The following is a 13,739-nucleotide window of genomic DNA, read 5'->3' as shown; positions in this document are numbered from 1 at the left end:
TATGTAAAGAACGGAGAAGAACATCACCATGAGACTGTTAGTGCTGAAACTGTGGTGCGCAGATGCACGTCAGAAGGTTTATGATCAGAAGAACATGGGTGTGTGAGAGTGATTCGGGTATCGGGGGAGCACTAAACAGCAATAACAGCTCTGTTGTGTGTGCACGAAAAGTCGGAGCTTGCCAAAAGGACAACATGACATCATTTGAGCTTCGCAACACATATGCTGCCATTGTTCGAGTCATGCCGAGACACCTAACCCTGATCCGTCGCTTGCATACTCCACAGGGGGTCAGATGGCAACTCCCAGCAACATGCAAACTTGTGCCAAAAACACACACACACACACACACACACACATTTGTCATACTATCCTTTGTGAGGACCTTTAATTGACATAATTATTAATGTAGCTAATTAATTCTATGCCTATACCTAAACCTAACCCTTAGTCACCAAAAAGAAACCTTTAGGTTTTTGAAAGAAATTCTACAGTTTGTGTAAAAAAAAATAAATGTAGGGACCTTCCTAATATGGACCTTCCTAATATGGACCAGCCAAATTTCCCCATAATGTCAAAATAGTCAGACATTTCTATCCTTTTGGGGATATTTTGACCCCACCAAGATATGAAAACATGCCCACACAGAGAGAGACAGACAAATACACACACACACACACACACACACACACACACACACGTACACTCACATGCACACACACATGTCTGAGACTATGGGAAAATATTTATGAAGTCTCTCAGCCACACCCTCTCCATACAGCCCAGAAACTGTCGCCATAATTTGCAGCTGAAGGCGACATCGTGCTCTGGGCGTTAAATTATAGTCTGCATGATTCAGTGTGTCCTATATCTTGTAGCACACAAGCTTAACCATGTTCTCTCCGTTGTAGAGGACAAATCAACTATTTATCAGCGGCCACAGTGAAATGTTTGTTCCCCTGTTCCGTCTTTCTTTTGGGGAGAGCCAGTACGTCAAGTTCATTGCGCTTTCTCTCCACCGTCATTCTTTCTCTCATCAACCCATCCCCCTTTCTTGCGGATTAGAATTCATTAGCAATCAAAGAGCCTCTGTAGAACTCCCGCTCTTAATTACCCACTCATTTGCATTTGTGCATATTAATGATTGCAGACTTTGCCGCAGTGAGGCAGAGGGCTTAAAGCCACCTCGTCGTGTGTGTGTGTGTGTGTGTGTGTGTGTGTGTGTGTTCAAGAAGGCCGCAGGGCAAAATCCACACAATCACTCCGAAATGCAGCCAGCCTTCATTAAAGCGACCAAAGTGTGGATATGGTGAGGTTTTAGAGGCTGTGCATATGAGAACATCAGACTAAAGCAATTTGGGGGTGTTTCATTAAGGCTGGTGGCTTCAGTGAGAAATACCCAGTGTCAAAATCTCAACTCAACAATAGGACATAATAATAATAATAATAATAATAATAATACTTAGTGTACTAATGCTAATAATAATGGAATAATGTGTAAATAATAGCAAAGTAAATAATAAAGTAAAACCATAAAATGCACACAGTATCTAAACAGTACTTCAATAATGATTAAAAAACAAACAAACATTCGTTTAAAGCAAGCGTGATAATGAACCTGCAGTATTTTGAAAGAAATGCCCCACATTTCTACCATCATGATGTCATTTAAGAAGAAATGACCCATTTCAAATTCCTAAAAATTAGAGCAAGCATTTTGAGCTATGCTAGCTGTTCTATAAGGCAGCACAGGTCGAAATGACAATTTTGGTCATGTCAAAATTTTTAATTTTTTTTTTTTTACCTGTAGTAAGAAATATATATGGCCACCACATTATATTAGGTATAAGCTCCATCCACCTGGTGCAATCACTTCATGTCATATCTCCCCATAAAACTGGTTTACTAATTCTGTATATATGTCAGTTTAAGTGTCAACACATGACATGCGTTGTAGGCTGACTGGCATTTCCAAATTAGTGAGCAATTTGCCCTGCGATGGTTTGGCATCCCGTCCAGGGTGTTCCCCGCCTTGTGCCCCAAGTTCCTCGCGATAGGCTCCAGGCTCCTCTGTGACCCTGTGTAGGACAGGATAAACAGTATGGGAAATGGACGGATGGATGGATGGATGGATGGATGGATGATTTCCAAACACAATTTTCTGACAAAAAAGAAAGAAATGTTTGCATGCCAGTAAAGAAAGGAACCTATTACGTAACAGACCACTTTTCAGACTAAAAAAAAACATAATGAAGGCTTTATCTATTTATCTATTTAGAAGAATATTGCAGAGGAATTTCCCAAAGTGTTGATTAATGTTGGGTTTATTATTCGTAAAAATATTCGTATAGTGAATGGGTATTTGTTAATTAAACAATAATAATAATTTAAAAAATCCAACAAACATGTCTTGTGAGCAGTGAAATAACTATTTTAATTCTACATCAAACATCAAAAGACTGGATTTTTAAATGTATGCAAATATATGCGTATTTAATTAGACGAGGCCTGATTTGCATAAATAAATGTTAATTTTTGAAAAAGTTCCAATACAAAAAAAATACAAAAAAATACTTGTAAGAATATTAGCAGTCAACTGACAGAGAGGGATAGTGATCTATTGTCTTAAATTTTTTTACCCCATTCACTTGTAGTGTCTTGCCGTAGGCCAAGTAAATATGTAAAGCAAAAGCCAAATTCAGATTCTCTAATAAACAAGTGGACATTCTAATCACATGATGTATTTTGCACATGATGTCAGTAATAAGGTTGCTGCTTTATAGATTTGTTAGTCACGAATATTGATCGTGTGTGGTGGCAGGAATAATCATAGCTGACTCCTCACAGCCCAGACACTCTGAACCAGCCTTGTGTTTCAGTAGATTTTTAATATGGCTCACCATCTTCCTCTTTCTGTCGAGTCGAGTAGCCACTTGCAGTAGAGGAGGGTACAAAGCAAGCGGATTTTTCATTTGTACTATATCTATGTTCCTATGACAACAAAAATGATGAACCAGTTTCTTTTCAATTTCCATTTCCTCTGAGCTTTATATCATGCGAACTAATCAGATTCAAACTATGATGTGTCATAATTTGTCCTCACTATTTCTTTTTTTCTAGCACCGGATAAGTATGCAAATCCATATCCTCTAACAGGAAGTAGTCTAGGAAGGTGATAGACTGTTGTGATGTGACTCTCACAAGGATATATGCTCACTTTTTTTTTTTTGGAACACCATACTAACACTTGGTTGTGGATTGTATTCCACAAGGTGTTGGAGACATCTTTGAGATCATTGAGAATCTTTGAGATTCTGGTCCTTGTTGACATTATTGCTTCACACAGTTGCTGCAGATTTGTCAGCACCTAAACAGTGCATTTTTTTCTGATTCAGATCTGGTGAATAGGGAGGCCAGTGAAAGTACCCTAAACTCATTCATGTTCATGGGTCATGTTTGTGTATCCAGTTTGAGAAGACTTGGGTTTTGTGACAACGACACATTATCATGCTGGAAGTAGCCGTTATGAGATGGGTAAATTGGGGTCATAAAGGGATCAGCAACAATACTCAGATAGGCTGTAGTGTTCAAATGATGCTTGATTGGTATTAAGGGGCCACATGTGTGCCGTGAAAACATTCCCCATACCTTTACACCACCGCCACCATCCTGAACTGGTGTTGGTGCTTGGGTCCATGGATTCATTCTGTTGATACTAAATTATGACTTTATGTCATCTGCATGACAGAGCAGAAATCGAGATTTATCAGACCAGATAACGATTTTATCAATCTTCAATTGTATTTCAACTGAGCTTTTACCCACAAGATTGTTCTTTGCTGACAGGAGTTGACCCCAACATAGTCTTATATTGTTGTAGCACATTCACTTCAAGGTTGCCATGTTGTGCATTCTGAGATGCTTTTCTGCTCACCATGGCTGTAAAGAGTGTTTATTTGAGTTTCCGTAGTCTTCCTCTCATCTCAAACCAGTCTAACCATTCTCCTCTGACCTCTCTCGTCAACAAGGTATTTCCACCACAGAACTACTGCTCACTGGGTGTTTTTTTGTTTTCACACCATTCTATATAAACTCTAGAGACTGGGGGTGAAAATCCCAGGAGATCGGCAGTTTCTGAAACAGTCAAACCAGCCCATCTGGCACCAACAACCATACCACAGTTAAAGTCACTGAGATCCCATTTTGTCTCACCCATTCTGATGTTTGATGTGAACGTTAACTGAAGCTCTTGACCTGTATCTGCATGACTTTAGGCATTTCACTGCTGATACATGATTGGCTGATTGGATAATTGCATGAATAATAAAGTGGACGGTGATTTTAAACTGACTAGCTTGCATAAGAACTTACTTACGTATCCTCTTTGTGCCCTTTAGGGTGCATAAGGCCACTCTTCTACCCCTTTTATTCATTTTCCCAAGATTCCCACCCGAGTTCTTGCCTCTCTTTCACAGCACTTCTCCTCCAGGTGGTCCGGGGCCTTCCTCCTCTCCTTTGCCCCATTGGTGCCCATGTGATCATACTAATTGGTGCAGTACTATCCAGCTGCAGATCCACAAGCCAATGACACAACACCACTAATCCTACATAAGTACATATGATGTTGTGCAACAGTTAACATAAGCATTTCCTGAAAATAAAAATGTAAACATAATTAAGTAGCGTCAACAAATCTTCTATAAATAATAGTAATTTCTTTTCACGAATAATATTAACCTAACGTTAATATTACCTTCCTTGTCAACATTAGATACCTAACATGCTCGCTAATGTTTCTCACTACAAGATGGAGTTTTTGTTAATGCTAGCTAACTAGCAAGCTAACTTAGGTTTTTTAGGTAATTTTACATAGCAGAGAACATCCTGAAGATGGAAACTTGCCATATGTTCTTCTTCAGCCTGGTTAATGTATATGTTACTGTGGGGGTCAATTTTGGGGATGCTACTTAGCTTATGGTTTTCAGTAAGATCTGGTTATCAGTGTACACAAATGCAAAATATAAAAAACAAAGTATATGGCTAAACCTGCTAAACAGTCCTACCTTATTACTGGAAAATGTAGTTAGTCATTAGATATCTGAGGCTAAGCATCAAGACACAATCAGCCTTTTCACAGTGTGAAATTTGTCATTTGAAAGACAACTGTTTACATGTGAAAAGCTTAATATGCAAGAATAATGTCAGTTTCAGCTGTTTTCACTACACCCACCTAACTTATCCAAAACTGACTAGCTAACACGAATCACTTGCTTCTTAGAGCAAAGTTATCTAATGGTAAACATGAAGTAAGTAAGTAACTAACTAACCCCAACTTAACGATTGGTTTTCTAACTTGTATATAATGTAAATAATATTTACAAAGTTGACCTGAATAAAAACTTTATTAATCTGTATCATTTTAACCAATTTTTCTTTTAGCCACATATGCCCTGCTTTATTTATATCCACTACATCCTGTGTAAATATTCACTTGAGAAAAAGTAAAAATGATGTCCTAAAGGGTAACACAAAGAGGAAGTAGACTAACCATCACATGAACACTTTCTCTCCCCTCAGTACATACTGCACATCTTTTGTACTATACATACCTTAATTAGGTTACTTTTTTCATAATTTTGTAATGTTAATAAAATTATTTTCTGTTCTTTATATGATAGGAATATATGTTGGCACCTACACCAAAAGAAGTCCCTTTTACACCATGTACATGGCAAATGAAACATTGTGATTAAGCTGGCCTGGTATATGAAAAGGCTTAATGAGCACTGGCCCCTTGTATTTGAAAATGTTAGGAGTTGATATGAACTATACAGTACAGGATTAACCCCAGGGGTCAAAACACAACCAAAAACACATGAACCTGTGACTCTTTAAAATTATTTTTGGTCATATCCAAACTTCAGAACTGTCTTTCGCCCCCTGCTGGTCAAAATAAGACAACGCAACCTGTCTGTATTTTTCACTTTGTTAGAGGGACCAATGTAATGTGATGCATGTGAATTATTAAAGGAAATAAATCCTTTTTTTCTAAAACAAAAAGTCATTGTGATTTAAACAAGAACTTCAATCTCCCTCTACGTGCTGAGAGGAAAAAAGTCAAACAGTCCGACAGTAAACCCACTTGACAATCATTCCCACAACTGAAAAGATCAGCATCAACATACATTCACAAGAGTTTTATTGAGACAAAGGCATTAAGCCAAATACATCATTTCTCTTTCACGTCAACAGGTCTGAAATCATCATGTCTGATCAAACAGTGCTTGAGGTGAACATTTTGTCCATATACTTTATATATTAACTGTAGCATGTGATCTAGGTCCAGATAAAGACATATCTATACAATTATTTACTTAATATAAGATTCACCTGAGACGCCTTTAACTGATGTGTGCCTGCATGCATGCATATATGTGGATGTGAACATATACTTGAAATGTTTTTTTTTTTTTTTAAATTTTCTGTTGCTCGATTTAAAAATACCGGATAAAACTCGGCCAACTTTCAGCCGGGCAGCATGAGCATCCTGGACGATGGCATGTACACAGACTGCTCTGGAAACAGGTCCTGTGTGCAAAAATTTGGGTGTTTAAAGAAAAATTCCAGCAATTGTAACCTAATCACTACCCCCCAATATCTGTACAGCAAGTGCCATTACAACACATGAGAATTTCAGCACTTTAAAAAGAGAACAGAGAATCTGTTGACCTGAAACTCATATATAATGAGACGAAAATTTAAACAGTGTCTATATAATTCAAGTTCAACACGACAACCATCACACTCTAGCAATAAAAGGTCTTGGGTTGAGTCATTAAGGTCTTATTAAAACTATTCTTATGTAGTATCATCCCACTTTCTAAGAATTAAAAGTCTTTTACACTTGTGCTGAGCAGGTTGGTAACATAACCACAAATTCATCCCACTGTTAATGAGAAATCTAATGTAGATGTAGTGGAGACAGCAAACATTGGACTCGAAACTCCAGAATGCAATGCAGCTATACGATGTGGCGTTACGATGGAGACTTGGCTCGGCTGGTTAGTGATCTATGAGACGATGTTTGCGATGACAACGATGGTGGTATCAGCATTACAGATGAAGCAAGAGCTAGATCCCACTGGCATTAACCAAAGTAGAAAAACAAAAACCAAAAACAAAACATGTTTACTAAGGACATCACTGAAGACCACATGCTAATTATAAAAATGTAATATTCAAGCAGATCAGGCTGGATTCTTCTTTCTGTTTGTTTCTCTGTATTGGGAAACATGTTTAATTTCTATTTCTTGTCTGTGGTAATCATATGCTGCAGATCTAGTAGAGAGATATTAGGTTAAAACATGCTGGAACATTTCTTTAAGAAAAAAAAAAAGAGACAAAACAGAGCATTTTTTTGTTCAGTTATTCAGTCGTCCGGGTGGGTGTGCTGGGTTGGTTGAGCCCCATGGTTTTACACAACCAGCCTGCAAAGTCGATTTCTTCCACTTCGGAGCGTTTAATAAACGTGTGGTTCTGTGGAGAAACACACAAAAAAACGCCATTAGTGTTGCTCTGAAAAGGAAACTCACTCACATTCAGGTCTAAATTACAGATCTAGCGAGTTGGCCAGTGCAAAGATGTCCATCATACTCACCATCAGCATCTTCAGGTCTGCCCGGTCTGCAGGATTTTTGATTAGACTAGAAAAGACAACAGGCACTCAGTACATCTGAAAAAACACTTGGTAATCAGCGCAAAGCAGAAAACACTATACTTTACCAAACTACTATGTAAGCAAAGCTGGATATTCACCATTTGGTCACAAAGTCCTGGAAATCTGCAGTGAAAACTCCATGAGGCAGTTTAGGTGGAGGCTGTGTAGGAATGACAGAAAATTAATTTAAAAAAGATATCCACAACTTAATAATCGTGTGTTTATGAGGAATCAAAGCAAAGACACATCTCAGCTTTCCTCACCTCATTGACTATGTAGTCCAGCAGCTCAAATATAGCCATGACAGGGCCATGTCCTGAAGGATAGAAAAGCCATTTGATTAAAAATAAATAAAGAAAATACATTTTAAAAAAAAAAACCCTGTACACACAGTAAGGAAGCTATTAAGATGAGGTGCACTACTGATTAATGTTTTCATTGTAATACAGCTCCAAAATGAAACATTTCAGGGAATCTGAACTATTGTGATAAACATGGTTCAAAATATTAATTCTCGTATTTTGTGTGCGTCATACCACTGACTGGCCTTCCTGGAGGCCTGGGACGTGGGGAGGTGGTCTGTGTTTCTCCCTCCGCTACAGGTCGGCCAAAAATGGCCTCAAGTTCCTTGGCATCAGGGGGAGGGATGGGGTAGCGCCCGATGGAGAGCTCCACCAGAGACAGTCCCATGCTCCACACATCTGACTGCACCGAATAATGAGTCCCCTGCAGTCTCTCGGGCTTAACCATACACAAGACACAATGAGATATATATATATATTTTTTTGCCCATTTGAGAACATGTTCACAAAACCACACCCTGTGAAGTCTATCCTGTGTGAAATATTAAGCTGTAAATATCTGAATAGTAGTGTTATGAGCATCTTAATGGTCATGACTTTTGCGAAGTGCAGATTACACACTTACAGACATATACGACCTTGTGCCTACGAAAGAATTGGCCATGGAGTCGATGAGCTGACCGCTCACTCCAAAATCACACAACTTGATCTCCCCTCTTGAGTTCACCAGTATGTTTGATGGCTTGACATCTGTAAGGGAAAAAAATATTACTTAAAATGAATGCTGAAAAAAGGAAGCTAACCAAAGGAAACAAAAAGTTTCCAAGAGATATACGTTATTTTCCAAGGAATACAATGGCAAAGGTTCAGTGAAGCTCAGTTTTAAGCAAATGACAGATTGCCACATTGGTTTTAAACCAATGATGCAAGAGCCTAGTGAACAAATGATCTCGTACAAATTACATCACACAACAACTGTGGTTCTGAATTTGCAGTACATACTTGAATATTTTAAACACCACTGACAAAAAAAATCAATCAATAAATAACTCCCCTTAGACTTCCATTATAGTTTCAAGTAAAATGATTCCTTGTCTTTAAAACATCTTTTTACCTCGGTGCATGATCTGATGTTTTTCTCGAAGGTAGGCAAGACCTCTTAACACCTAAAAGACAAAAAAAAGTAAGCCTGTGAGGTCTTCAATGTGCAATTCAGTATCTGACTATTTACACCATTTCATAACAGGTACTTACAGCTATGCTGACTTTCCCCAGGATTTCTTCTGGAATTCTCCGAGCCTCTTTTAGTACTTGATCCAGAGAACCTCCATCCTGTAGCAAGGAATCATAAACGTTCATTCACTTCATCATCACCGCTTCATCTTGCCTCACAATCTCCTATCCCTCCAACCAAAACATTTACTGATTCACTCAATCAAGCACTATTAGCATCCATATAATAAATATGCTACATATGAAAGGGATGATGTGTAGAGTAGCAGATGAGGTTGAGGTCTTGCACTCGGAATCATCAGCAGATTTCATAGTATGGTGGTTTTCAAAGATACTAATGGTTCATGACTACACAAACATACTCACCATGTGCTCCATGCAGATACTGATCTCTCCATCGCTGTAGAAAGCACCGTAAAAGCCCACTATGTAGGGAGAGTTGCATTCATGCAGGACTTGCAATTCTCTAATGATCTGGTTCCTGATTGCTGGTTTGATCTCAAGATGAATGAGCTAAATGGAACAAAGAAAAAAAACAAACAAAAACAAACTCTGAACCATGAAGCTTGTACAAACTTGAGCCTTAACAGAACTGTGGTTAGCAGTACAAAAACAGAACAAATAATTGAAAATATACTGGGCAAAAGTAACAAGTTTTAAATCAGGCTGTTTCTTTCTCCAAATGGTATAAGGCTTAAAATTCAGGTTTTCGTTATAAATATACAAAATCATGTTGGGTGGCCGATTTTTCAGTATTCTTTGTTTGTCAGCTTTGGCATCAAAACAAGGTCAAATATCTTTAGATCTTATACATAATACAATAATATGTAAACATACATAACACAATATAGCCTTAGTGATAAAATGCACATACTCAGCTGTTAACAGCTTTGATTGTCCCAAATGAAAGCATTTTCCTATAAAGCAGAATGAAACTGTACTGATGCGATTTACATTTCAATTAACTTATATGACTGAAGATCAGCGCCGCTCTAAACTAAAGGTGGTTCCAGTACATCTGCTTACTCAGCCTGCTACTGAGACAATAATCATTTAGCCAAACTGTATTGCTTCAGATGAATCCATCCATTTTCTGTACTGTTTGATCCTATGCAGGGTCACAGGGAGCCTATCCCAGGAAACTTGCAGCACAAGGTGGGGGACACCCTGGATGGAGTGGAAACCCAAATCTCACACACATTCACAATTTATAGATGCCAATTAGTGGACAATGCATGGCTTTGGACTGGGGGAGGAACCCCCAACCCAGGACGTGTGATGCAAACATGCTAGCCACTAAGCCACCCTCAGATGAATCCCAGAGTTAAAACTTCTGTTTGTCTTCGGTTCTTGAATTCACCTCACCTTTCTGGCCATGATCAATCGTGACGGCTTATGGCAGACTTTATTAACCACGCCACCGTTTCCTGCTCCCAGCTCACAGATACGCTGAAAGTCATCGTCCTTCAGCTCTCCTACTTTAGCTTTCTGCGTGAGGAAAGCCTCCAAGCGTTTCTTCTGCTGCTCGTCCAAGTCCAGCTCCCCTAGTTTCTTCTGCAGGGTCTCAAGATAGGCTCTGACAAAAAAAAAAAAGCACAAACACACAGAACAAGTACGAGTTAGGAATAATAATAATTTACATTTATTCACTTAGCAGACGATTTTATCCAAAGCGACTATCAAATGAGAAAAATACAAGCAAAGTAATAATAATAATAATAATAATAATAATAATAATAATAAAAGAAGAAGAAGAGCAAGAAATAAATAAAATCGAGACAAAGGCAATGATTTCGTTCTGATGAACAAATCAAATAAAAAGATGGAGAAGATGCAGAAATGACGATTAAGAAGAAACAAAGTTAAAGAAGAAGAATAAGCCGAAGACAAAGAAGACGATGAATAATAAAAATAATCATCAGAGGAGCAGGAAGACAAATAAGATGATAGTATGACAAATAACTAGAAGAGGAAGAAGAACAAGAGGAAGAAGAAAAATAATAGAAAAAATAAAAGATCAGATGAATAATAATAAATGATCAATAATAAGACAAACAAGCGGACAAATGATAAGATATAAAACAATAATACAAAGAAGCAAAAGAATAACTAACATGAAGATGACTGATACTAATACAAAGGAAAAGAAAAGAATAACACTAATAGAAAGAAAAATTATTATTATTATTATTATTATTATAATTATTGAGCAAAAGTGAATCCAAATGCACTTACTCTGAAGCAGCCCCTAGATTTGAAGCTGTGCTCTGAGCTTCTCCGCTGCCTCCTATGATTAAAGGGACTGGTCTTTTTTTGGGAGCCATGTTCAACTTGACAATCTTTCTCAATCCTTACAAGCATCACCACTAGATCCACATTATACCGCAAGTTCACGTTGTTTCAACGCTAAAGAGAGCCGAAATCTGAGTTTATCTGTGAGGATCAGCTCAGCAGCAGGTCGAGCTAACAGGTGCTCCAGGAAGACGCCTGGCTCTTCAGTCGTGTGCTAGCTAGCTAACTGTCCTGTCTGCACCCCAAAGCAAACTTCTAGCTAAACAGTAAACGCAGTAAGAGTAAATATAAATATAAACACACGACAGAAAGCTATATCTACAGCTATTCTGAATAAACACCAGCGCGTCAGGTAGCTAACACGCACACACAACCGTGTTCGCTTCCTTTAACGCTTCTGTCAAACTTGCTACAAAAGCATTTCCTTCGCCAAGTGACACACTGGTACTAGCCATGTAAAGCTCACATAAACCCGAAAGATTTTTAACGAACAACCCCTTAAAAAGAATATATTAAATTAAATCAACAAGCTAACGTTTCTCTGGAAACTCAATGAATCGCGCGCACTTCTAAAGACTGCTACCGACGAGTTAGCGGTCGTCGTAAGACACATAAACGTTAGCTCTTGTGGGAGTTGACAACACCTTTAAATGAAATAAATAATAGTTAAATAACATTAATCTCCCCGTGAGACAAAATCCGTTAGTTACCAGGCAAATACAGTCGCTAAATAAGCTAAGAAAACAGCTAGGCTTAGCGATTTAGTTAACTAGCCAGCTAATTTGCTAGCTACGTGCAGGGTGCTAACTAAGGAAGCGTGTAAAGTCTCGCGATACTTCACGAATGTTCTTCAACACTCGAGATTTCCTTCAGTGTTGTGCATCGCTGTTTATCTGACATAAATGTATTTATTCGGTCATTTACAACACAAAGAAAGCAAGTTATATAAAACACGTCAGTGTTTTGTAATTCACAAGTCTTGGTTCAAATCCCAAGTCAAGCCTGATAAATCATAAATCCTAAATGTGCTCTTTACCATTTTAAGGCCGGTAATTAGTGTAGTAAATTTATACAACCCATGCAGGCTTTTTAAAATTGATGTTCATAAATTTTCTAGACAAACTTTAGAATTTAGTGGAAATATATGGGTATTTGAAAGACACAACTTAATATTTCAGTTCAGTTTCACATAAGATGAGGTGTAGACTATTTTCACTGAGTGTACCTGTCTATGTCAGTTGAATGTTGACCTAGGAAAGGACGTTTGATGCTGTCACAGTGCTGTGAAAAAGTATTTGTCCCCATCCTGATTTCTTCAGGGTTTTTTTTTGTATATCGCTTACTAAATTGTCTCAGAAATTAAAACAAAATCTAAGATAAAACAAAGGCAACCTGAGTAGGGTTGAGGTAAACACGAATTCTGCTCTCTACCAGAAAATCCTAAAGGAGAATGTCCGGTCTTCATGCAGCAAGACAATGATCCAAAGCATAGTCCACCTCTGAACGGCTGGAGAAAAAAAAAAGAAAAGAAGCTAAGTTAAAGTTTTGGAGTGACCTAATCGAAGTCCTGACTGATCTCCAGTTATCCGAAGTGTTTGGTTGCAGTTATTGCGGTTAGATTGGGTGATAGGTGTTGAATAACTATTTTTTTTGCTTCAATAAAATAAAAAACTGTATTGTGTATTTACTCAGGTTGCCTTTGTTTTGTGTTGTATTTCATTTGATGATCCAAAACTATTTACTATGAGATATACACAAAAACAGAAGAAATCAGGCAAATACTTTTTCACAGCATTGTATGTTTGTGGCATTACAATTTCTGTTTATTGGAACTAAAGGACCCAAAAGTGTTCCAGCATGATATTGTCCCTGTGCAAATAGCCAATACATGCTAAAAAAAAATCAGTAGGAAAGGAGATTTTCTGAAGACACTTAGAAGAGAATTATAGCAGAATTGAAAAAGGAAATTAAGGAATAAGACTAGAAAGACTGGGCTGTTACTGGAAAATAATAATCCATGTGGAAGGCTATTCCCATCCCAAAGCAGAACACCATCCGAAGTGTGTATCATTTATTATAAATAATTTTTTATAGAAATAAGTCTTTGGCCATGGCACCACAAACTATTTACATATTTACAAAATAGTATTCATGTTTTTTAAAATATATATAATTTATATTAAGAACACAGAAGC

At 37.7% G+C, this 13,739-nt stretch overlaps 1 protein-coding gene across 2 annotated transcripts; it reads right to left on the bottom strand.

Moving 5' to 3' along the window:
• Positions 1-6,182: 6,182 nt before the first annotated feature.
• On the bottom strand, positions 6,183-12,567 carry map2k2b (mitogen-activated protein kinase kinase 2b). Of its 2 annotated transcripts, XR_008388736.1 has the most exons (12): positions 11,488-12,567; positions 10,618-10,828; positions 9,619-9,765; positions 9,274-9,351; positions 9,134-9,185; positions 8,645-8,769; positions 8,254-8,458; positions 7,981-8,033; positions 7,816-7,877; positions 7,658-7,703; positions 6,948-7,536; positions 6,183-6,588 (listed from the first exon to the last, which is right to left on the bottom strand). XR_008388736.1 is itself a non-coding variant. In XM_053651711.1 (11 exons), the coding sequence occupies exons 1-11, from the start codon at positions 11,574-11,576 to the stop codon at positions 7,426-7,428; spliced, it is 1,179 nt and encodes a 392-aa protein (XP_053507686.1). In that variant the 5' UTR covers positions 11,577-12,567; the 3' UTR covers positions 6,183-7,425. The 2 variants fall into 2 exon arrangements, 1 of the variants encoding a protein (XP_053507686.1); XM_053651711.1 differs by having other exon boundaries at positions 6,183-7,536.
• Between the last annotated feature and the right edge of the window lie 1,172 nt (positions 12,568-13,739).

The sequence above is a fragment of the Ictalurus furcatus genome, chromosome 20 (genome assembly GCF_023375685.1).
Source record: "Ictalurus furcatus strain D&B chromosome 20, Billie_1.0, whole genome shotgun sequence".
Taxonomy (NCBI): Eukaryota; Metazoa; Chordata; class Actinopteri; order Siluriformes; family Ictaluridae; genus Ictalurus; species Ictalurus furcatus.
Note: the sequence above shows the minus strand (reverse complement) of the source record. Positions and strands in the feature narration are given on the sequence as shown.